Source organism: Diceros bicornis, chromosome 23 (assembly GCF_020826845.1).
Source record: "Diceros bicornis minor isolate mBicDic1 chromosome 23, mDicBic1.mat.cur, whole genome shotgun sequence".
In the NCBI taxonomy this organism is placed as follows: Eukaryota; Metazoa; Chordata; class Mammalia; order Perissodactyla; family Rhinocerotidae; genus Diceros; species Diceros bicornis.
The window spans coordinates 152,900-179,508 of NC_080762.1; the positions used below are offsets into that span (position 1 = coordinate 152,900).

Consider the following 26,609-nt stretch of genomic DNA (forward strand, 5'->3'; position numbering starts at 1 on the left):
AGTGTATCTGACCTTTCCTCTAATAAACCTTTGCTTGCTTGCTGCTGCCGTTGTGTCATGTCTGAATTCCTCTCTTACGCTAAGAATCTGAGCGATCAGACGGTTACAGTATATCATAATAAAATTGTGGAAAACCAAAAAACAGAGGGAAAAAATCCTAAAAGCAACTACAGAAAATAGAAATATTACCTTTAAAGGAACAAGAATAAAACTTCCTACTTCTCAAAAAAAAAAAAAAAGTTATGGAAGCCAGAGAACATGGAAAATTGTGCAAGTTCTATAAAAAATTAACTGCCAACCTAGAGTTCAAATTCCCAGTGAAAATATCTTTCAAATACGAAGGTAAAATAAAGACATTTTCAGAAAAAACTAAGGGAATTTGTCAGCAGCAAGCGACACTAAGAGAAATATTAAAGAGAATTCAGAAGGAAAACGATCTGAAATGGAAACTCAGAGCTGCAGGAAGGTAGGAACAGCAACAGAAAAGTAAATGTGGTTAATCATAAATAAACATCAACTATATAAAACAATAGTAATAAAGTCTGGTGAGGTTAATACATATGTAAATATTTAAATGTGTTTGGGTATTGTTTATATGTGTGTGTGTGTATAAAATTAAAATATTTGACAACAAAAGCATAGAAACTGAGCGAGGTGCCGATGGAGTTAAAGGTTCCAAGCTCCTTGCACCATCTCAGAAGTGGAAAAATAGCCCCATCTCTATGCAGCCATGAAAGAGCTGCAGAAGAATTTATAATCAAAAATCTAAGAAATATGTAAGTTCTCCAAAAGAAGACAAGGAGAGAAATAAAATATAAAACACATGGAACAAACAAAAAACAAACAGTGAAACGGTGGACTTAAGCCCAAATATATCAGTATGTACATAAATGTAAACAGACTAAATTACCCTAGCTAAAAGTCAAAGACTGCTGAAGGTTAAAAAACCAGCACCACTACTGTCTTCTGTTTGCAAGACATATTCCTTAAATATAAGGACACAGAAAGGTTGAAAGTAAAAAGATGGAAACAGTACACGCACACACTGAGCGTGGCATCTGAGACGCTATAACCCAGGGCTCGCCGCAGGGCCTCCGCAGACAGCGAGGTGTTCTCTGAGATCAGAGTCTCAACACAAGCCAACCCTGGAAAGTGTGCACAAGTTGAAGAAGCAAATTACTGACTTGTGTTTAAAGTATGTCTACCATTACATTTTATTAAATCTTTAAAAAGGAAATGAGGAGACAAACAGGACAGAGGCAGAATTAATGGCAGAGGATGCTGGAGATGTGGATTTACATTCTTCAACAGATGTTCGACAAGAGGGTCAGTTGACTCGGTGGTTGTAAGGCAGTTTTTGAGGTGAGTGATCACGGATAAAATATCATATAAAAACCAAAGCTTAAATAATTTTTCATGAAAAAAATAGACTTCTTCAGGCAAGATAAAATGTTTTCTAAATATTTGAGTATAATTATTTAAAGATTATTAAAATCATATGAATTATTAGAATAGTATATATCCCCTTACTTACAAAATAAATTACTGTATTTAACTTATGCCCATTTCTTCTCTTAAGGATAAGTTAATTATGGTTCAGACGCCCTCAGTTACTATTTTCAGGGAAGGAAGCTGCCCCGGCTGACTTCATTACCGATCACAGCTGTATCTGGGCCCTATTACAAGGACGCGACAAGCAGCAAACCTGTTCCGTTAAGAACTTCCAGGGCCAGCTGACTTGTGCAGCTGCACACAAATCTTTCGGACTCAGAAAGGAAAAGATATACAGAGACAAGAAGCGTGGTAACACTGTGGAGAAGTCCACTTTGGCTATTTGCATCCTTTCTGAAAACCAGTCTTGGACAAACCTAAAAAGAAAGATACAGAAATTTAGTTCAGAACACTAATATCTAAAATTGACTAAAAATCCAATATAAATATTTGTCATTGTTCTTTCTCTAATGTTCGACCTATAAAAAATAATTAAATCCTAAATGACATAAGACTAGATTTTTAAAAATACTATATCCACTTGCAATGATCCATTCTAAAGAGGAAGATGAATAACAAAAGTATCTAAAATCCACAGAAAAAAAATCTGAAATAAACCTAGTTTTTTAAGCTATAAATCTGTTTTTTTTTCTTTTCCTTTACCCCAAATTCAATAAATCAGCAAGTCCTGGGAGCTCTTCCTCCAAAATGTATCCCCAAATCCAGTCCCTTCTCTCCATCTCCCCTGCTGCCCCTCTGGTCCGAGGCACCTCCGCCTCTCTCCTGCACAACTGCAGCCGTCCCTGCTTCCTCCCCAGGCTCCCTACAGCCCATTCTCCAAGCAGCAGCTCAATCGGTTTTTTTCAAATGCAAATTAGATAATGTCACTCGTGCAAGTAAAACCCTACAATGACTTCCCAATGCAATTAGAGGAAAAACCCAAGGCTGTCTCACACTTAGTGGTGAAATATTAAAGGCCTCCCCTAACATCAAGAACAAAGTAAGAATGTCCACTCTCACGACTTCAAGTTAGCATGTACTGGAGGTCCTAGCCAGTTTAACAAGACAAGGAAAAAAATACAAGGCACACATATGGGGGAGGAAGCAGTAAAACTGTCTCAATTCATGTAGCATGTACATAGAATCTACAAAACAACCATGGAATGTACAAAATAACCACTTAAATTGTTGAAGTTATTAGCATAAAATTGTTGATAATTTTCTTTCATTAAGATTGGCTCTGAGCTAACATCTGTTGCCAATCCTCCTCTTTTTGCTGAGGAAGATTAGCCCTAGCTAACATCTGTGCCCATCATCCTCTATTTTTGTATGTGGGACGCCATCAAGCATGGCTTGACAAGCGGTGCATATGTCTGTACCTGGGATCTGAACCTGTGAACCCTGGGCTACCGAAGCGCACGAACTTAACCACTATGCCACTGGGCCAGTCCCTCCTTTATTATTTTTCTAAGGTTAATAGGATCTATAGCAATATCCCCTTTTTCATCCCTGATATTGATAATTTGTGTTTTCTCTCTTTTTTCCTTGGTTACTCTTGCTAGGAGTTTATCAAGTTTATTACTATTTTCAAAAAAACAGCTTTTATTTCTATAAGTTTTCCCTATTGTTTGTCCATTTTCTATTTTATTGATTTTTCACTCTTTATCATTTCTTTCCTTCTGCTTACTTTAGGTGTTATTTGCTATTTTTTTTCTAGTTTCTTAAGGTGTAAATGTAGATCATTAATTTTGAAGCCTTTTTACTTTTCTAATATAAGCACTTAATGATCTATTTCCCTCTCGGCTGTGCTTTACCTGCATCCCACATGCTTGAATACATTGTGTTTCATCACCATTCAGTTTGAAATATTGTCTAATTTCCCTTGTGATTTCTTCTTTGACCACAGGTTATTTATAAGTGAGTTAATTTCCAAATATTTGGGGATAATCCAGATATTTTTATTAATCTCAAATTTTATTGCACTGTTGTTAAAGATATATTTAATAAGATTTCAACATTTTCAAATGTATTTTGTCTTATTTTGCAGACCAGGAAATGATCTATCATAGTGAATGTCATTTTGCCCATAAAAAGAACATATATTTGGAAGTTGGTGGGTTTAGTTTTCTACAAATATTAGGTCAAGTTGAGAAGACTGCTCAGCTCTTCTAAAGAACATTGCAATAGTATAGTCCTCGCCATCCTTTGTGTTCCTGTTGTCACGTATACTGCATCTACTTACGTTATAAAGCCCATAATACATTGCTCTTGCTTTAAACAGTCATATGTTTTTAAAATAATTTTTTTTTGAGGAAGATTGGTACTGCACTAACATCTGTTGCCAATCTTCCACTTTTTCTTTTTTCTCCCAAAAACCACAGTGCATAATTGTATATCATAGTTGTAGAGTTGTAGCTCTTCTATGAGGGACACCGCGTCAGCATGGCTTGATGAGCGGTGAGTAGGTCCTCGCCCAGGATCTGAACCGGTGAACCCCGGGCCGCCACAGCAGAACGCATAAACTTAACTGCTATGCCACCAGGCCGGCCCCATACTTTTTTTTTTAATTTTATGTTTTCCCACATATTTACCATTTCCTGTGCTCATTTCTGCCTATAAATCCAAGTTTCCATAGGTATCAATTTCCTTAGCCTGAAGAACTTCCTTTAGCATTTCTTTACTGCAAGTATTCTGACAACAAATTTTATCAGTTTCCTTTTACCTGAAAATGTCTTTATTTCATCTTAATATTTGTGGTACTATTATGACCCCATTAATCAGTTTCAATAATTATCACCTCACAGCCCATCCAGTATCTGCTATTCCTTCTTCTTCTTCCCTCACTCCCATATTATTTTAAAGCAAACCCAGGACATAATATCATTTCATCCATAAATATTTCAGTGTGTATCACTAAACAATAAGAACATTAAAAAAAACATATACTATAATACTATCATCACGCCTAAACAAATTCAACAATAACTTTATAATGTGACATCCATCAAGAAAACGTCTTACGTTGCATTGCACGCCACCTAAGCACAGATGGATCTTGAACAAATAATCTAAGGTTTCACCAAAGTGGTCATCTGAGGGGCTATATAGGCCTTAGACCAGAGAGACATTTCATGGCCCATGAAAGACGCACTGCTGGCCCTGCGGCCACCAACTACAAAAAAAAGATACCTAATACGTGATTGTCATCTTTAGATATTATCAATAGACATGTGCTACAGTCCCAAGCCACCAGAGAGGTGGCCGTACTTGAATAAGAATCGCGTCTGGAAGCAATCCAGGTATCAGTAAATCAAACTCTTCCTGGAACCTCTAATATCCTCCAAACTCAGCAGAATTAGAATTTGTGCCCAATCTCACTGGAAACTTTGGCAATAAGAACCCACCAGAACTCACTATCCTTGGGCCAGTGAGACTACAGAACTTTTTCTCACTAAGTGGCCACTGCTGCCCTGTTCCTGGGTCCTACTGGACACAGACTTACTCACTAAAAGAAAAGTCATGACTCTGAACAGATTTCTTCCTGCAGTGGTTCTTCTCTGACCTAAATTCCCATGAACATAGGGTCATAGGGTCAAGCCTCATAGGGTGGGTCAAGCCTCAGAAAGTTCCAACGTGAAATGAAAACAGCACCTCCAGTTAGGGACAAAAAGACCTTGGTTACCTTCATGAACAGGCTGCTGAGCACCCATTAGACACAGAGACAATCTTGACCACAAACTTACCAAACTGCTGGCTTAACTGGAGCTTCATCTACAAGTCTGGGGATAAGGAAAAATTCTACCTTGCAACACAACACCAACTAATACACGTGGAAGGAATTAAGAAATTAGAAAATCAGCTATCATAGTAATAATTGCTTCAGATAAGATTCATCAATGATGATAAAACTCGTGGGCAAAAGTTCGATGAGGAACAGGATATTTATAGATCCAAATACTTTTTAATTAATTTAAAGACTTTTTAATTACTTATTAATTAATAAGCACAGAATACTTAATAATTAACCATCTTCACCAAGTGGTAAAGCCAACATCACGAGCAACGGTGTGTCCCCAGGACGATCCACTGAGAAGAACAGAATCACTTCTGTGGTGTTCCTGCCAAGAACGTATAACCTGAATGTAATCTTGAGGAAATCTCAGCCAACCACAAACTGAAGGTCATTCAACAAAGTAGCAGAGTTGTACTGTTCAAAAGTGTCAGGTAAGAAAAGACGAGGAAACACTTGAGGAATTGCTCCACATCAAACGTGGATATAGAGACATGAAAACTAAACACAGTAGGTGACCTGTGTTGGATTCTGCACTGAGAAGGAAAGGACAATTACAAGGGCATTGTTGGAACAGTCAAAATATTGGTGGAGTCTGCGGGTCGGATGGCAGTGCTGTATCAATGCTGATTTCCTGATATTGGAGGATATACTCTGATTTTTCAGCAGAGTCCTTGTTTTTTAGGAAACACATACTGAAATGCTTAAAGTCAGTGGGAAATCACGTTTACAACTTACTCTCCAACGACTCAAAAGAATAAGACAAAAATGGTAAAGTGTTAACAGTTGAGGAATCCAGGTAAAAAGTATAAAGGAATCACTTGTACTAGTTTTGCAACTTTTCTGTAAGTTAAAAATTATTGCAGGGCGGGCCCGGTGGCTTAGCAGTTAAGTGCGCGCGCTCCGATGCTGGCGGCCAGGGTTCGGATCCACGGCACGCACCGACGCACCGCTTCTCCGGCCATGCTGAGGCCGTGTCCCATGTACATCAACTAGAAGGATGTGCAACTATGACAAACAACTATCTACTGGGGCTTTGGGGGAAATAAATAAATAAATAAATAAATAAAAATTGTAAAAACAGAAAAAAAAATTATTGCAAAATAATTTTTTTTTTAAAGAAGAGGCAACTTCCTTCAATTCCAAGGTTTAATGATTGCCTATTATTTTGTGTGTTTCTACTCCTCTGGCTTTAAGTCACTGCTCTTTCTTGATCCTTGTCCAGGCAGCCTTGTCACAACCCAAGACAAAACAGAGTGGCTTAAAATGAACCTGTTGGCGTGCCAGCCTGGGGAAAGTGTGTGTGTGCATGTGCGTCTGTCGTGTAAGCAGGAGGGCAAAGGATGGAGCTGTGCATGTACTGGCAGACTGTAGTATCCACATACAGAAGTGTCACTTGAGGATCTTCTCAGTATCGAAAGAGATTAACATTTAAGCTGAACGAGTCTGGGACAACACGGAGAACAGTTAATCCCAATGGATCACTGACTAATCCTCACTGTGCGGTAGGCTTCACAATCATTTCACTGGCCCTTGAGAGACAATTTGCTCCCATTTGGAATAAGAAAACAGATCAACAAAATAAGATGCAACACAGAAATGTTTTCAGCCTCCTTTTCAAAGACAAGTCTCAGTATCTTCGGAGTTTTCGTCTCTATTCCCCTTCCCACCCACAGCGTCTACTGTTCCATCCCAGCGGAGCAAGGGGAGAACTGAGTCTGAGTTACTTTTTCTTTCTTTTTTTTTTTTTGAGGAAGATCAGCCCTGAGCTAACATTTGTGCTAATCTTCCTCTTTTTGCTGAGGAAGACCGGCTCTAAGCTAACATCTATTGCCAATCCTCCTCCTTTTTTTTTTTGTCCCCAAAGCCCCAGTAGATAGTTGTATGTCATAGTTGCACATCCTTCTAGTTGCTGTATGTGGGACTCTGCCTCAGCGTGGCCGGAGAAGCGGTGTGTCGGTGCGCGCCCAGGATCCAAACCCCGGGCTGCCAGGAGCGGAGCGCGTGCACTTAACCGCTAAGCCACCCAGACGGCCCCTGAGTTACTTTTTATTTATTTATTTATTTGTTTGTTTGTTTGTTTATTTTTCCCCCCAAAGCCCCAGTAGATAGTGGTATGTCATAGCTGCACATCCCTCTAGTTGCTGTATGTGGGACGTGGCCTCAGCATGGTGGGAGAAGCAGTGCGTCGGTGCGTGCCCGGGATCCAAACCCCGGCTGCCAGTAGCAGAGTGCGTGCACTTAACCACTAAGCCACCGGGATGGCCCCTGAGTTACTTATTAAAGTAAACCTCAATTATACATGTTTAATATTTGTTCCTAGTCTAGTCTACAAGGACACACTTAAGAATAATGAATCTTAAGCAAGACGGAAAGAAAATGCTTCAGTCACATAAAAAAAAATCAGTATATGAGCAGCAGAGGGTAGTTTGCAGTAATGACATTGTGGCTAATTGCATTTTAGTTAATGCTGCAAAGTAAGAAATCTGTGAAGAGAAATAACAACACGTAAGGAGACAATGAACAAAATGTGCTTTGCTCATTTATTGTGTCAAAGATGGCTTCATTTAAATAATTCATGATAACGATTTGCAGTGTGTTACTAAATGTACAACGTGTACTTTGCAAAAAGAACAAGGCTTAGTAATACAGGACTTGAATCTAATTCTCTGCTCTTAAATTTCTGATAAGAAGTAGAAAGAAGCTGCCAAAATAGTAATGACAATGACTAGAACAACAGCTTGGGGGGGTGGCCTGGGAGAGGTGAGTGGAATTGGCAGAGGTCCCTGTTTTCCAGCTGCTTAGGTAGCACCTCTTAGTCTGTGCGGTGGCTTTGCAAACGCTCTACAGCATGGTAAGGGTCTGTAGCAGGTGGGTTTCCATGTGGATGCCAATGTCACACGAATACTGACTGGGTTTGGGGTATAAAGAAAGTGGAGAACCATATGCTAAAGTCTTCAGTGAACGAGACAGCAAAGCCAGGTGTGGGTAAACCATAAGGAGGGGTGATAGAAGAGTTTTTTAAAAAAGAGTTTAAAATAATTTGTATATCTGATTCATAGTTACACAGAAGCACATCAGCATAAGACATCAGGTTATATCTGGGTGGTGGGACTATGGGTGATTCGTATTTTCCTCTTTTTGTTTATCCACATTTTCCAACGCATCTACAAAAGCCTGGTGTTACTACTGAGGAGACAAAGGAGGCCTGAGGCGTTCAAACACATCGTCCCATCCAGGTGGAACACTCTTCCCAGGTCTTTGCTCATCCAACTCCTACTTGTCCTTCAGACTCCAGCCCACGTGTCCGGTCCCCAGGGAAGGCTGCCGAGGTCCCTATTACTTTTCCTCTCTTACTTAGCACAGTCATAGCTATTTATTTGATATCAGTTGGGCTGGCCAAGCCTGCCTTGTATTGTGGAAAATAGAGGACAATGCGTGCACACAGACTTGTTGTTGTTATGTAACTGCAGTATAACTTCCCGCGTGTGAGTCCTATTATTACAAAACTTGTGGCCAGTGAAGCAATATGGTGCCAAGAAAGGAGCAAGAAATTTTATCTGGAACCAGCATTGCCAATCTAAGTCATGTGGCTAGGAAAAAGCTATTTTTGCAACAAAATAGGTAACCGCATAAGATAACAATAGTGGATTTTGCTCTGGGGTACTGCCAGAATCCCCCCATCTTCCCAACAGGCTGACCATTCCTGCTGCCCAAACACTTCGCCATGGAGGCTGCCTACCCTCACCAAGTGCGACCTTGGGAGGACCTGCCTCCCACCCTCTGCTGGGACCTGCGTCCTTTCCACTTGACGTGCACCGCAGTGTGATCTAAGCACCACTTGTGTTACGTCCTTGCTGACCCTCAACTCAGTCCTTTGGACTAGTTTTGGACTAGCTCCCCACTGAAAGTCTTCTCCTTGCACTGGACTGTGAACCCCACAAAAGAAGGTACGGTGGCTGCCTTGTCTGTGCTGTGTCCCCACACCTGGTGTGGTGCTTGTAACTTGGTAGGGGCTAAATAAATATGTGTAAACTAGAATAAAGAATGAAGAAATAATAAAAGTTGAAAAACATAAAGAGAAAATCAATGCTGGTATTTATTTCCTGTTCATTATAACAAATTACCACTAACTTAGTGGCTGAAAGCAGCACAGATTTATTGTCGGAGTTCTGGGGTCAGAAGTCTGAAATCAGTTCCCATGGGCTGCAGTTGAGGTGTTGGCAGGGCTGGTTCCTTCTGGAGGCTCTGAGGGGAGAATCTGCTCCTTGCCTTTTTCAGGTTCTAGCAGCTGCCTGTATGCCGTGGCTCATGGACCCTGCCTCCATCTGAAAGCCAGCAGCATGGGATCCTCAGATGTCTCTGCCTCTTCCACTGCTTCCGTCACCACATCCTCTTCTCTCCCAACTCTGATGTCTCCTGCATCCCTTATGAGGACTATTGTGGTTACGCTGAGCCCCAGTTATGCAGGAGAACCTCCCTATCTCAAGATCCTTAATCACATCTGCACAGTCCCTTTGCCATATAAGCTAACACTCACAGGTTCTGGGATTAGGGTGTGGACATATTTGGGGGCCGTTATTCAGTCTGCCACATGCTCTAACTTCTGAGACATGGAAAATACCCCAAAATATTTATAGTGGTGCTATGTTTTACTGTCAAATATCCCATGAGAAGCAAGGACATTCCCCTTTTCCTATTTTATGACAAGTTTTATTCTACTAAAATATGAACCTCGGAGGGCAGGAGTCTTCTACACTCTGTTTAGTGTTGAATCCTGTGCACCCAGAGCTGTGCTTGGTACCTAGCAGGCACCCAGGAAATGTTTGTTAAATGCTGGATGAATAGACTTTAGCTTTCAGAACCATCGTTTACTTCCCCTTCTTTAGGTAAAATATCCCCAATTTCTATTTGATGGTCCATGTGGTTCTACAGAACCTCCAAAAAGCACATGATTAAGCCTAGTGCCATCCACATGGGTCAGTCCCCTGGCCACAGCAGTTAGCAGAAGTTTAGGGCGGGGACCTAAACTAGTCCAACCAGAGTGAAGCTGAAACAAAGAACCTCTTTTTGCTTCTGGACACAACTGAGGAAACGTAATCGTGAAGCCACGACTGCAGAAAGCAGAGAAGAGGGACAGAAAAAAACAAGCCACCGGTTTTATTACTGAACCTCTGGATCAAGCATCAACTGCAGCCAAACCCACCTCTGGATTTTTCAATTATATAAGAGCAAAGTGTTTCCTTTGTTATTTGTGTCAAGTTTAGGTTACTCACAATGAAGCATTCAAAAACCACTCAGCAGCATCACAAGGGGACGATGGGAGAGGCACCTGCAGAACCTGAACAAACAGTTTTGTTCTGCGGCATTGAGAACAGGAGGGAGGGCACTCGGGTGGTCTGTGTCCTGCTCTCAAGGAGGAATGGAGTCAAGAGGTGGGAGGAGTCTTCAGTCCCCCAGCCCTCGTGTCTTACACCTTGCTGGGTACCAATCACCCTGGGAACTTAACCAAAACAGCTTCCTCAGCCCCACCCCAGGTGTGTTGACCCAAAATCTCCATGGGTGAGGCTCACAGTCCGTGTTTTCACAAACCAGGTGATTCGAGGGCCCACCCTTCTCGACACCCTGCAGGTAGAAGAGAAGCCTGGCAGATCCTGATCTTGTTGAACGTGTGTGTGTTGGTCTTAGGAGGATGGATAACTCCTTTTTGAAGCCCTGAATTAATTAAAACTTTGACTCTGCTTGAGGGTCTGAAGGGCTCTGAATGCTTTTTGTTTTTCCAAATCTAGCTGGTTCTCAGCTAGATTCTGGAGAGTTGATGTGACCGGGGAAGTGAAGACCAGATAAATGGACTATTACGGACCGTTTTTAAACCTCTGTGTCTTCCTTTCAGTTTTCTTACACAGTAACGACAACAGGGCAGCTCCAGGGTTAGTGAATTCAAGGACTGTCCACATTTTCACCGTGCCTACTCAACAGTTTGCTTTTGGTCCTCAGGCTTGTCCCCTGAGGTGGTTCCCAAATAACTCACCACATGTGCACAGATCCTCACACAACAGAGACAGGCCAGGAGGAGGGCAAAGGGCATGTCCCTTCCTCAAGTCCCTATTTAAGTCCCTTTGAGAATGAAGACAACCCTCTAGAAGCTCTCAGCAGCCTCTCTCTTATGTCCCCTTGGCAGAGTTAGGATCTACAGGCCCTTTCCTAAACAGACCCCACCCAGGGGGATGGAATTATTACGATTCAGTGCAACCCTGAGTCACCCTTGGTGGGGCAGGGTGACCAGTGACTCCTGAAGCACATGACACCTGGGGAAAAACAGGGCTCCTGTCAGGAAGAAGGAGAGGAAATGGGGAGTGGCATGGGTGGGGGTCACGAACAGTGTTACAAAGCAGTGAACAGGAAAGATCTCCCAGCCGCCTGAGTGTCTGAGCTCCCCGACCTTCCCTTCTGAGTTCATTCATCTCATCCTCTTTACACTGAGATACTACTTGGGGGTATTTCATAAATGGAAAAAAGTGGTTTTAATAGCTGGTAGCGATGGGGCCGGCCCCGTGGCGTGGAGGTTGAGTGCGTGCGCTCTGCTGCTGGCGGCCTGGGTTTGGATCCTGGGCGTGCACCAATGCACCGATTGTCGGGCCATGCTGTGCCAGTGTCCCATATAAAAAAAAAAGTGGATGGGCATGGATGTTGGCTCAGGGCTGATCTTCCTCACACACACACACACACACACACACACACACACACACACAAAATAAATAAATAAATAAATAAATTTTAATTTCTGGTAGTGCAACCCTTACTCATTTTTTTCTTTATACAGTATTTAAAATGTCTTAGCTGTTGTCCACTTTCTTTTCCGGATTAGCTTTAGAATCAGCTTCTCAAGGTCCATAAGAAAATGCTATTTGGGGATTTGTACTGTGATTGAATTGAACTTGAAGATTAATTTGGAGAGAATTGGCATGTTTAAACATGGCACATCTATTTACCCAGGTTTTTTCTTTTTTTTAACTATCCTTTAATATAAATTTATAATTTCCTTCATAAGGGTCTTACACTTATCTTTTCAGTTTTATGCAACACACATAGGGAAGCAGAGCTGGAAGGAAGAGAGAGCCCTGGTATCCTTGGTTGAATCCAAGCATCTAGCCCGGCCTGAAGCTACACAAATCTTAAGTCAATAAACTCCCATTTCTTCTGAAGCTGGTTTGAATTCCATTTCTGCTATTTGCCCTTGAAAGCATTCTGACCATGACATCAAAAGAATACACAGAGAGAGCAGGAGAAGGATAAGCACTCAGTGAGTGCTTACTGCGTACTAAGGGCCCGTGACTTCAGCTTCTAAGACTCGCCAGCCCCCTCAGGTCTCAGGGGCAGATGCTAGTTCACTTATTCTGCCGTAACCATCCTGGACATTTCCCAGAGATTCTCAAATACCGAATAAAGACCAGTGGTCTCTTAACACCTTGTCTCCATTTCCCAATGAATTTTCTGTGGATTCGACTCCTCCCATGCAGAGGGGAAAAGGACACTTGTTAGATCTGGAAGCTAACATCAAGTACTTTATAAACGGCTGATTGTATTATCAGGGCTGCTGCATTTGGGAAGCTGTGCAATGAACAGCTTCAAGAGGTGCCATTCACACAGATGACAGTGGAAACAGCAACGCCTGGAGTTGTGTGAGATGGCACTGTGGGTATTATTACTGTGCATAATTCCTTTTGGAATTCTTTATAGAGGTCTTGATTTAATTAAATAATGAAAAGTCTTAAATGAAGCAAAGCGTTAGTAATCTCCTATATTCAAAAACTTGTAATATCTTGAAAAATTCCTTCCTCCTAGAGAACTATCAAATGAAAATTTTTTTATGCTTATCTTTTTGTTATTGTAATCAGCAGTGTTTTAGACATCTTCATTCATTCAACAAGCATTTACTGAGTGGCTACTAGGTACTGGGTATTGCTCTGAGTGCTAGGGACAGAAAGAGTCACAGAAAAAGCCCTTGAGCTCATGCAGCTATGTTCTGGAAGAGCGCAGGCAGATGGGAAATAGACAGACAAGCACTTCATATAACATAATGTCAGGCGGTGCCAAGTGCCACAAAGATAAGCCAAACGTTATAAATGGAGAGTGGCACCACTTACCACACGGTGCCTGGGCTCTGCCTAACGTGAGCCAGTGACCCTCCCACCACCCGCTCTCCCCGGCCCTGTCCCCACCCAATAAAACAGGTTTGGCTTTTGGTTTCTCCTTTTGTTTTAAACTCAAGCACTTTCTTTCTTAGCTTCATCCGCCCAACTGCCAATGCTAATATTTCACATGATTGCCCGTGATCGTCTGGTCAATGTGAAAGGAAGGAACGTGTCAGGAATGCAAGGCTGGCAGGGAGAGTCAGGGTGACCCGCATCTCCAGACTTGTCTTGAGTATTTAGAAACCTGATGTGTCTTTGAATACTCGCCCCTCCTCTCCACCGCCTCCACGCAGAAATATGCTCCTCTCAAATGGAAATTCAATAACTCAGAGTGACTAGCTGCTCTGTATCAAAATTAACCTAGGAGTATGCTGTCTCTGAAAAATTTATACACCAGATTCCCTCAGTTCACAACCGAGATAGACATCCTCAATGGAGTCCTCCCAGGGGCTGCTTGCAAAGAGTGGTGGGCATACTGAAGTGGGAGTGAGGGGTCTTCTCTCCTAACTAAACGTTGGTCCGTACATTTTTCTACCCTCAAGCCCTTTCCCAGTCGGCTCTGATGGGGACAAATGACTAGAGCCAATCCTTCACTGTTCACAATCTCCCTCTGCCAACACACACACACACACACACACACACACAAACAGACAATCCAGCCGTCTCCTGGGAATGTAGTTGCATGAATGTGGCCCCACTCACCAGGGAAAGCTACAAGTTTGAACAGCTCCAGCCCTGGAATGAAAGGCCTTTGTATGGGGTGGTACCTGCTGCTGAGCAGAGGCAATTTGAAACCGGTTCCACTAGTGTGGCGAGGAGACTGATGCAAACTTCTTACAGGTTTCTCCAAGGGTGACAGACACAAACAGCCCAGTCTTCTTTAAGGAGTCACAGGAAAGATCAGCCTAGTCAAGTGGCAGGGGGACGACACCACTGGAAACCATTAGACATGTGGCCATATAAGCACACAGCCAGCCCTGGTGGTCTAGTGGTTAACATTCGGCGCTCTCACTGCCGCGGCCCAGGTTCATTTCCCAATGAGGGGACCACACCACCCATCTGTCGGTTGTCATACTGTGGTGGCTGCATGTTGCTGTGATGCTGAAAGCTATGCCACCAGGATTTCAAATATCAGCTGGGTCACCCATGGTGGACAGGTTTCAGCGGAGCTTCCAGACTAGACAGACTAGGAAGGAGAATCTGGCCACCCACTTCTGAAAAAATTGGCCATGAAAACCCTATGAATAGCAGCGGGGCATCCTCTGATATAGCGCCAGAAGGTGAGCCAATGGTGCAAAAAGACCGGGCGGGGTTCCACTCTGCTGTGCACAGGGTCAACTTGATGTCACTAATGACAAAAACAGAACATGTAAGCATAATGTATTGGGGGAAATGCCATGATAGAGGTTTGGAAAAATTGCTGGGGGTGAAGATGGGCAGGGAAGATCCCTCAGGAGAGGTGCCATTTAAGATGAGGTGAGAGGAGGAATCTGCCAGAGAGAGGGTTTAAGAAGCTGAATCTTTGAAAAATGTCTTAAATATCATAAAACTCCATTTAAGTAATCTTCTTAAATCTTAACAATATGGAATATTTATTAGGACAGAAAGAAAAAATCTTAGATATTTGAATATATCTCTTAGAGATTAAAAAGAAACTTTTAAAGAAAATTATGACAATATATTTCCAACCAATACTGCAATATCCTGTTTAAGCTTTATAACTGTAACTGTCTGAATTAAAATAAAATTACTCAGAAATTATAAAACAAAACATTAAGACACTGGCTTCTCTGCCTTGAAAACAAGGTATTGCACAAATAAAGCCTAGCTCATATATAAAGATTTCAGGCATTCAAATAATGCTAAATTCTCTCATTTATTCACAGGCTTATTCACAGTTGTGGGGGAGCAGGGACTATAGGAATAAATACGATTCAAAAGAAATGCTTAATAATTAAAAGTTGATTGCACTGTCACCACTTGACCCCACAGTTCTATTCCTAGGTACGTACCTAAAAGAAAGATACCCATATATAGAAAAACTTGTACACAGATATTCACAGCAGCACTATTCACAATAGCCCAATGTGGAAACAACCCACATGTCCATAAACTGATGAATGGATCGATAAAATATGGCATATCCATCCAATAGAATGTTATTTGGCAGTAAAAAGGAAAGCAGTACTGATACATGCTACAAAATGGATGAACCGTGAGAACATTATAATACATGACAACAGCCAGTCACAAAATACTACACATTGTATGAGTCTATTTATATGAAAAGTCTAGAAAAGGCAAATTTATAGAAACAGAAAGTAGATTAGTGGTTGCCCAGTGTTGGGAGATGGAAATGGGGGATGACTGCTATTGGGTAGGGGGTTTCTTTTCAGGGTGAAGAAAATGATCTAAACTTAGATTGTAGTGATTATTGCACAACTTTGTGAATATACTAGTTTCAATATACTATTTAGTATATTGAATACACTAAATTCAATATACTTTGTGAATTCTACCCTTTAAGTGGATAAATTTTATTGTATGTGAATTATATCTCAATAAACGTGTTTAAAAGAAAGTTGATTGCACTAACTTTAATCTAAAAAATAAAATGAGTTGGGCTTTCAGATTTAATTAAAATCAAGCACAGCTCAAATTGGACTAGACTATTGGCACATGGTATCAGTAGACGTTGGTAGGAGAGAAGAGACGGCTGACCAAAGGAGAAGGAGAGGAAGCAGTATAAGAAAGACCTAATCTAGACTTTGGGCAATGAACGGATTGAGGTTCAAAAACAAAAACCACTACTACAAATTAAAGATGAGTTCAGGATGCCAAATCTAGAGGCCAGAAATTGACATGCAATTTCCCCTGAAACCAGCAGCCCAGAATACGTAATAACAGCTTTGTGGAACTAGGAAGCACATATAGCTCTCTGCAGAAACACAGCTGCTATGAAACAAAGCAGAGTAATTTCACTTAACACATTAGTTCCACATCCTTGTCCTACAGAAACAAGAATTCAGGTACCAGACAACGGATGCAATTTCCAGTGACAAAATGTCAGGCCTAATGTTAATGAGCCTCAAAATATACCACGAGATCTCTAATGACCTCCAGTGGTTACAACTAAAATTGCTTGGTTTATGGTACATGAGACTAGAACAAGATGCACCACAAAGTGATTATGGATATGGGCTTTGATCCATTATTTTCTTATATTGAAAGCCGTGAAGTTGGAGTAAAAGGAAACCTAGCCAATGACTACCATAAAAAGTTCCCTTCCGAACCCTCATACGCTGCTGGTGGGAATGCAAACTGGTGCAGCCTCTACGGAAAACAGTAGGGAGATTCCTCAAAAACTTAAAAGTAGAAATACCCTATGATCCAGCTATCCCACTACTGGGTATTTATCCAAAGAACTTGAAATCAACAATCCAAAGAGGCTTATGCACCCCTATGTTCATTGCAGTATTATTCACTATAGCCAAGAAGTGGAAACAACCCAAGTGCCCGTCGACTGATGACTGGATAAAGAAGATGTGCTATATATACAATGGAATTCTGCTCAGCCATAAAAAAAGACAAAATCATCCCATTTGCAACAACATGGATGGACCTGGAGGGTATTATGTTAAGTGAAATAAGCCAAACAGAGAAGGACAAACACTGTATGACCTCTCTCATATATGGAATATAAACTAACACAAGGACAGAGAGAACAGTTTGGTGGTTACCAGGGGGAAGGGTGTTAGGGGGTGGGCACAAGGGGTGAAGGGATGCATTTATGTGGTGACTGACAAATAATAATGTACAACTGGAATCTCACAATGTTATAAACTATTATAACATCAAAAAAAAATCCATGGGAAAAAAAAAAGTTCCCTTCCTTGATTTTTAGGCATTGACTGAAGAGCCTGTTTTTCTGGGGCCTCTCTTTGCAGCCTCTGTCAACACAGCCAGGAAAGTGTCTGTCTCTCACCTGTGACTTGGTGACTCCATCACGGACAGTCGGTTAACAATCCACCACGTGCTCATGAACACAGGAGAAAGCTGACAGTGCAGAAGCTGAGCGAGCAGGTAGGAGAGATCAAAAGGCCGACCCAAAGAGATGCACAGGAAGAGGCATAAGAAAGAGTGGGACGCAGGTGTTGCAAACTAAAATAAGCCAGTTTGGTCTTGTGCTCTCAGATACTTTTTGGTAGCAACCTAAGAAGTTCGAAGGTTAGCTTCTCCCCCAGCCTCACCACCAGGTTGTAGTGAAACCAACTAACACCAGTGATGTCATAGCTAGAGTTTCACTGAGCAAACCTTAGGAAATAAGACCAAACCACGTCACAGTCTCCTCTGCAGGCTCGATGGAGCCCCAGCTCTCTGTCCTTTGGGTGAGTTTCACTTGATTGAGAAAGGACAAGTTTCCAGAAGCAGGATTCTGTTATTGCCTTCATTGTTGGCCTCGGGCTACCAGAGATCCCTGACTGACAAGGCCATTATTTGGGGATGAAGCCTGGAAACCATCCTCACAAGCACCTGCTCTGGCCTGGCTGGATTCCTCACCCAGGTCCAGGCATGCTGGAGGGCTCTCTGGAATATTTTGGTCAGTCTCACATTTGAATACCTTTAATTTCAGGGCCGGCCCCGTGGCTTAGCGGTTAAGTGCGTGTGCTCCGATGCTGGCGGCCCGGGTTCTGATCCCGGGTGCGCACCGACGCACTGCTTCTCCGGCCATGCTGAGGCCACGTCCCACATACAGCAACTAGAAGAATGTGCAACTATGACATACAACTATCTACTGGGGCTTTGGGGGAAAAATAAATAAATAAATAAAATTATGAATACCTTTAATTTCACCAGAGTCCATTTCTAACACTCCTCTGGCAAGTTAACAAGGCACTCGTTGCTCTGATAATAACTAATGTCTGATATTTGCTATGCTAATTAGCAAAGTATCTGGTAATAGCTGAGACAGTGTGACCTTCCCAACATGATGCTGGCTAACCCCTCCAAAGTATTACTTCCTGATCGGAACATCAGCAGCCCCAGGTGTAATTTCAAGTAGCACATTCAAGCGTCACATGGTGGTCTCTGCCGGAGTATTTCAAAGTAACTCGCAGACATAACAGGAGGGAGGGTAAGAATAAGAACAAGGACCACTGGTAGTCAGTGACACCGCCTACAAGTCTCGGCCATATCCCTAAGGGTTGCTACCGTGGTCACCTCTCAGCTATTTTTCAGATCCATCCACTCTTGTAACGGATATCTATGGAGTGCCTACCTACGCACCAGACATCTGCTTGAAATACATTGTCTGTCTGACAGTTCCAAGGAGAATTTAATATACTAAGAGAATGTTAAAAATTCCCCAGCTGGGGCCGGCCCCATGGCTTAGCGGTTAAGTGCACGCACTCCGCTGCTGGTGGCCCGGGTTCGGATCCCAGGCGCGCACCGACGCACCGCTTCTCCGGCCATGCTGAGGCCATGTCCCACATACAGCAACTAGAAGGATGTGCATCTATGACATACAACTATCTACTTTGGGGGGAAAAAATAAAAAATAAAAGAAAATAAAAAATTCCCCAGCTGAAGCTAGTTACAAGCTTCTGCAAAAACTAACCATCCCACTGTGGTAAGAAGGTGGTGAGGCCCCCAAGGCTGCACATCACCTTCAAGGAGGGAGCAGCACTATAAGAGTCTGTTTATAAACCTTAAAATATCAATGTTCTGTTTTTTCTAGGGGAAAAAAAGACACCCTTAAAGGTTATATAAACATTTTACTATATTTAATTTTCTTTAAGAACCAATGATAATCACATCATTAGGCTACATTACCTTAATTGTGATTTAGTGCAGCGTAAAAAAATCGTGAATAAGAATTCTTCACGTTGCTTGTTAGTCCAGAGGTCAAACCAATGACTTATGAGAGCAACTCTTTCCTGAAAGAGCTATAAGGGGGAAAAATGACATTTTCCTGTACAGTTCAATATATTCTTAGCTGCTAAGCAACCCTTAGGCAATCTAACAACCTCACAGCGAACATTTGCGCAGCAGTTATAGCCCACAAAGCACTTTCACATATGTGGCAGGGTCTCTCCCTTTAGTGAAGCTGCTTTTATCCAGGGACACAGACCAGCCCAGGAGTGTTGGGGGGGCTTGTGGGAAAGGCGGGCAGGGAATGTAACTATAGAGGGGCCCAAGGAGGGCCTGGGGAAACAGATTCCAAACATTTCGTCTTGAAAGCACATACAGGCTACACTTGTTTAATTGTGAAAACGGCCGTTTGAAGTAGGTATGATTTCACTAACCCGCAGTCCTGCATCTTCATAGCACCCACCAAATGAAAGCTAGTACATATTGCTAAACAGCCACTGTTAGACGTGTCTGTAGGGAAGACGAGCACCAAGGACCAGCGTCTCCCAAACTGGGTTTCAGTCCAGCTCTGCTCAGGTGACGATGGCTAGTCCCCCTCCCCTGTGAATGCACCTGACCCAGACTCGAGCTGTGAGGACCACTCGGCCTTCTCTATTAGGGTCTGGCAGAGCTGCTGGAGCCATTGCGTGACTACCTCCTCCACAGCTTTCAAAGGAGGGGCATCCCCAGGACACCAAACCATTCTGTCAGCTCAGGAGGGAAGAGAGGATTAGAGAAACACACACGGATACTCTCCACACCAGAACAGCACCAAAAGCACCTGCTGTCTCCCCTCCCCAACACAGCAAAGAGTGCGAGGCCTGGAGGCTCTTATTTTGTCCCTGAAGGACAGAGGAGAGGGCGGCAGACCCTGAACCTCCCATACGGCAGGAGCTGGGGACTGGGGTGAGAAGAGACCATCTTTGGGAGAGACAAACGTAGTTTTATTTTTGTTTAAAGTGACTCAAAAACTAAATTCTTTAGAGGTGTTTTTTTTTTTGTTTAATATGGCAACATGAGACCCAATGTATCACAGTAAAATTAACCTTACAAATTAAACTTATTTTATTCTAGAGTATGTAACTCACCTGTCTATTTAATGACTTGTTGCTAAAAGGTGTCCAGGCACTGAATCTTGTGTGGAAGCTCTCCATTTCCAGGGTTTTCCTGGAAGAATCTTCGACTGACATCCCAGCAAATTATTGTCTTCCAGTTCTAGGAACCATAGGTTCATTTCAATAGTTGTTTAATTAAGATTACCTAGAGGGGCCGGCCCCGTGGCTTAGCGGTTAAGTGCACGTGCTCTGCTACTGGCGGCCCGGGTTCAGATCTCGGGCGCGTACCCACGCACCACTTGTCTGCCCATGCTGAGGTGGCATCCCACATACAGCAACTAGAAGGATGTGCAACTACAACATACAACGATCTACTGGGGCTTTGGGGAGACAAAGAGAAGAAAAAGGAGGAGGATTGGCAATAGATGTTAGCTCAGGGCCACTCTTCCTCAGCAAAAAGAGGAGGATTGGCACGGATGTTAGCTCAGGGCTGATCTTCCTCACAAAAAAAAAAAAAAGATTACCTAGAAACATCTAGTATATTAATGTTGTCCTCATAGGAATTATATAATTATAGCAGTTCATTTACACAGACATAATTACAGCAATTTATATACATGTATCTCCACGGAAGATAATCCACACAAATATACACAAGTTCACGAACTCCAAGTCATTGGATTCATCCTGTCCTCATCTACTTGCAGCCAAATGTGAATCTAAACCAGAGCTGTTTTTCACTCTGCTGGGAAAACGACTCAGAAACTGAAATGATTCTTTATCAGCCAGGAATATTGACTTTATCTTTCCCTGGAAAGCAAGAATCTGAAGGGCTCAAGAGGGCACCCTACCTGCCTACATATGAGGACACAAGTCAAAGAGGATGCACAGGAAAAAATTAGGCTAATGTATTAGTTATCCATTGCTCCATAACAAAGTACCCCAAAATTTAACAGCTCAAAACAACAAACCCTTATTATCTCAAAGTTCCTGTGGGTGAGGAAGGTAGGCTAGCTCAGTGGAGTAGTGTATTAGTCTACAGGGCTGCCATAACAAATACCACAGACTCAGTGGCCTGAACAACAAACATTTATTTTCTCACAGTTCTGGAAGATAGAAGTCCAAGATCAAGGTGCTGTCAGGGCTGGTTTCTGGTGAGGTCTCTCTTCCTGGCTTGTAGATAGCCCCCTTCTCACTGTGTCCTCACAAGGCCTTTCTTCTGTGCAAACATGGAGAGAGAGAGAGACAGAAAGACAGAGATCTCTGGTGTCTCTTCCTCTCTTTATAAGGACACCAGTCCATTGGATTAAGGCCTCATTTAACCTTCATTATCTCTTTATAGGCTCTATCTCTAAATATAGTCATACTGGGGGTCAGGGCTTCAACATAGGGGTTTGGGGGGGACACAATTAAGTCCATAACAGGTACCTCTGCTACAAGGTCTCTCATAAGGCTGCAGTCAAGGTGCTGGCCAGGACTTCAGTCTCATCTGAAAGGTGTGAAGCTTGTTCATACGGTTGTTGGCAGGTTCAGCTGTTCATGGGCTGGCGGCTGGAGGCCTCGTCTTCCTTATCACATGGGCCTCTCCACAGGGCAGTTCACACGGCAGCCTGCTTCCATCAGAGACAGCGAACGAAAAAGCAAGAGAGGGCACATGGAGGGAAGCCAGGATCTTTGTAACCTGACCTCACATGTAACATCCCACCCCTTTTGCTCTATTCTGTTAGTTAAAAGCAAGTCATAAGGTCCAGCCCACACTCAAGGGGAGGGGATGAAACAAGGGCATGAACAGGAATACAGTCTATCACAGTTCACTCTTTGGGTCAGTTCCCTTCTTTTCCCACACGCAGAACATACTCACCCACTTCTTAAGGGAGACAACGCCAAAATTCTATCTCGTCAATATTTTTAGCTTAGATCCCAGGAGATATGAACGACTGGTAACAGCCTCTGCAGATCCAGATATAGCTCCTCTTGATCTAGAGCTCTCTGACTAAAAAGATAAGTTATCTGTCTCTAGCCCCAAATCACCATATAAAGAGTGGTAGCAAAAGGAAAGGATAACTGCAATAAATATTCCCATTTGTAAAGGAGAAGAATGACATATAAGAGTTAATCCATAGTGATTCTGAATCCTGCTGCAGAAGGCTGGGGCCTAATTATCACTTCAGTCTCAAACAATCACGTTCTCTTTTGGACCACTTTCTCAAAGTCTATCTCACGTTCTTTGTTTGACTCTAGGCAGTGCTATACGCCACGATGGTTTAAAGACATTTCTCTCTCTCTGAATTTAACTGCAAGTATTTTGAGCCTATCGGCTCTTCCTTAGGAAGAGCCAAACCCTAAGTCTCCTTCCCTGAGGTATTTTTCCCACTGAAAGTATTGCTGGGCGCCACCTTGTTCCATTCAGAGGTCCTCACAGCAGTGTGACAGCCATACCCACGTCCTGGTCCTTGTCACCAGGCAGTTTTAAGCAGCATTTGTTGCCCAAAGGCAGTCTCCATTGTCTCTTCACCAGAGGAAGATGAGAATCGGTTGTACCTTCCAATCTTGCGAGTACCTGAGTTTTTCGGTTGTCTCTGAATTCCTTTATGTTCCTGCTTGCGAACCAGCCAAATATTTCCCGAACTCCTCCATTTCGTGTGGTACCTTGGCAAATGCAGCCAGTAATAAGAACTCATTCTAATAACATTAATTTTCTACCTCTTTGCATAAAGTACAAGCTCATTAGGTACATTATATGTCCTTCACTCTACTCAAGACTATAGTTTTACAAAATTTTTTCCACTGCATAACATGGATTGCCATCTTTCCCAGTGTCCCATGCTGTCAGATTGGATGTTAATGCCACATAATTTGGAATGTTGTTATGGTAGCATGCTACTCCTGGAACCAATATTTGTAACTACCAGCATTTAAGGAAGAAATAACTGTAAACTTACACAAAATCTTCCAGAGAATAGAAAAAATGAGAATTATTCCCAAGTCCTTTTATGAAGTCAGCATAACCTGATACCAAAACTCAACAAGGATGTTACAAGGGAGGAATATTATAGGTTTATTACCATAAACATGGGTGCAAAAATCCTAACTAAAATATTAGAACACTAAACCCAGAAATACATAAAAAAGATAATATATCACCACCTAGTTGGATTTATTCTTGGAATGCAAATTTGGTTTGATATTACAAAATCAATGTACTTTTCATCATTAAAACAAAAAAGAAAAATTATATGATAATCTCAGTGATACAAAAAGTGCATTTGATAAGCTTCAACACCCATTTATAACAAAAAAAAATCTTAGCAAACTAGGACTCAAAGGAAATTTCTAATCCAAATAAGGAGGTGTTACAAGAAACACAGCAAACATTAAACTAATAGTGAAACGCTGAAATTTTCCCTCTGGTTGCTACTACCACCTTTATTCAACAGCGTTCTGGAGGTTCTGTCCAATTTAATAAAGCAAGAAAATAAAATAACATGTAAAATAATTGAAAAGGAAAAAATAAAATTGTCATTATTTATTAAAGGCATAATCATATGTAGAAAATACTAAGAATTTACAGATAAATCGTCAGATTTAATGCATAAGCTTAGCAAAATTGCTGCACACAAGGGCAACATTAAAAAATCTGTATTTCTGTATACTAACAACAAACATTTATTAAACAAGAATATATCACTTGTAATGATTTTTTAAATCCAATTTAAATCAAAGAGAGATACGAATTCCACATAGAATACTAAAAATTTTATCAAGACAAATTTTTAAAGATCTAAATAATAGTATATATCTATATAGATGTTGGTTCTACCAAATTAATCTATCAATCTCAATACAATCTCAATCAAAACCCAGCAGGTACGGGAGTGTGTGCGCGTGTTTGATAAACTCAGTATAAAATGTGTGTGGACATGCAAAGAGCCAAGAATGGCAAGGACAACTCCAAAGAGAACAAGGTGGTAAGAGCTACTGCACGCGACATCAGGACTTACTCATTAGAAAGTTAGTGTAAGGAAGAGCATGAGACGGTGGCACAAGGACAAATAAACCAACGGAACCGAGGAGTCCAGAGACAGACTCACAGGTATATGGACGTCTGATTTACGACAAAGGCGGCAGTGCTGGTTCTAGTGAGAGGTTCCAGTGAGCGGTTCTGCTCTAGTGAGCAGGGTGGGTTCATGGAGTAGAACACTGTCCAGTTGGGCCCAGATGACCCTTGGAATCATGAGAAACAATAAATGATTACTGTTTTAAGCCACTAAAGTTTGGGTTGGTTTGTTTTCAGCAATAACAACTGGTACCTGGAAGTAGAGCATTGTTATAACATAACTTAAAGCATCTGGCATTGACTTCTGGAAAGGGTGGCAGTGGAAATTGGAAGGGAGGTGAGGAGACTGTAGACGAGGCTACAAGAGCAGCAACGTTGTGTGAAAGACCAGGACAAGGGTGACCTGTGTTACACAGCAGCGGAATCTTTACTAACACTGTTGCCTGCATTAATGTGGACAACAGACAGTGAGCCATGGGGTATGTAGACCTGGCTAAAGAGATTCCAGGCAGGATACCAAAAGTGAGGACTGGCTTCTTTAGGATACAGGGAGATACAAGGAGAGAGACATGAAATGCCCTGAAAGATGCATTTAGTCTTTGAGTAGAATTTAGTGGAAATAAAGAATATCTAGGGCTAGCCCCAGTGGCCTAGTGGTTAAGTTTGACACACTCTGCCTCGGCAGCCCAGGTTTGGTTCCTGGGTCTGGACCTACACCACTCCTCTGTCAGTGGCCATGCTGTGGCAGTGGCTCACACAAAAAGAGGAAGATTGGCAGCAGATGTTAGCTCAGGGCTAATCTTTCTCAGCAAAAAAAAACATCTAGTACGGTATCGTCAGCCAGTAAAAACTCTCAAAGTAATAAATGGCCTCATTTTAAAGACCTCCATGATAAAGTTTTTGAAAGGTTTAAGGTGGCACCTTATAGACTCTCTCACTTAGAAAATAAAAGAGTTTCTGAGAATCTTAAAGACTGTGCCAGCACTCTGAGTGTCTGCACAGGGAGAAAGGGCCTATCTTACAGAGATTTGTGGATTTAACTCTCATCTAATAGAACGGATTCTAGTTAGATACACAGAAAGCCCACAAAACTGACCAGAAGATTGTTCTGGTGAAAGCATGACCAGCTTGAAACAAAAGGAGCCTCCGAGCCTCCCACTTTCTACAGGCAAGAAGCAGGCTGAGAAAGCTATGCAGCTGCAACCAGAACTCATTTCCCATTGAAAGGGATGGGTGACTCAGAGGACAGAGCCAAGAGAAGCTGAGAAAAATTATTAGGAGACCCCTTCCAGGGCGTAGACCTGGACCACAATTGAGGGATAATCAGAGCAATAGGCCTGGATGAATTTTAGACTTGCTATGTACCAGCGACTGCCCTGTGCCTCTGTTTCTTGCCTTTGTGAACAGGAAAGACTGCTGTGGTTGCCCCTTTTGTGTTTCACCAGCGTAAGCCAGGTGTCTGGGAGACAGCTAAGTCCACAGGTCTCCAGGTCAAGAGGAGCCATGGACAAAGAGCTTCATTTGCAATTGGACTTGATGCAGATCACAAGAAACTGGACTTCAAGCCTGATACCATAGCTGGATGAGATTCTGGGTGTCTTGGGATGGAGTAAATGTATTCTGCACGCGAAAAGCATATGAATGGTTGTGGCCAGAGGATGGAACATGGTCTGTTGTCTGTATATGGCCGGGAAAAAATGCTCCCATCCCAGTACATGCATACCAGTCCTCCCATCAAAAGGTGGAATCTATTGCCCTCCTTCCTTTTGAATCTCCATTAGCACTGCCTTGTTTTAGCCAATAGGATGTTGTGGAAGTGAAGATGTGTGACTTCCAGGCCTAGGCCTTAAGAAGATGTGCAGTTTCTATTTTTGCACTCTTGGGATCTAGCTGCCTGTAAATAAGCTTGGGCTAGATTACTGAATGATGAGAGACCACATGGAGAGATAAAGATTGAGTCAGCCCCCAGCTGTTTCAGCCACCCCAGTCAAAGCACCAGATGTGTGAATGATGCCATCGTGGGTACCCTATTTCTTTTCTTTTTTTTTTTTTGTGAGGAAGATCAGCCCTGAGCTAACATCCATGCTAATCCTCCTCTCCTTGCCGAGGAA

The 26,609-nt window shown here is 42.3% G+C and overlaps 1 protein-coding gene across 1 annotated transcript in view; it reads right to left on the minus strand.

Annotated features, from left to right (window-relative positions):
* Nucleotides 1-23,540, minus strand: part of ECT2L (epithelial cell transforming 2 like) — a 67,331-nt gene extending 43,791 nt beyond the window's left edge. The window contains exons 1-5 of the mRNA XM_058566177.1: nt 21,870-23,540; nt 21,544-21,660; nt 20,475-20,601; nt 19,309-19,421; nt 1,706-1,868 (exon numbers count right to left, since the gene is read on the minus strand). Of these exons, the coding sequence (XP_058422160.1) occupies nt 1,706-1,868; nt 19,309-19,421; nt 20,475-20,576 (378 nt within the window). The 5' untranslated portion in view covers nt 20,577-20,601; nt 21,544-21,660; nt 21,870-23,540. The remainder of the gene's footprint in view (nt 1-1,705; nt 1,869-19,308; nt 19,422-20,474; nt 20,602-21,543; nt 21,661-21,869) is intronic.
* Nucleotides 23,541-26,609: the final 3,069 nt, after the last annotated feature.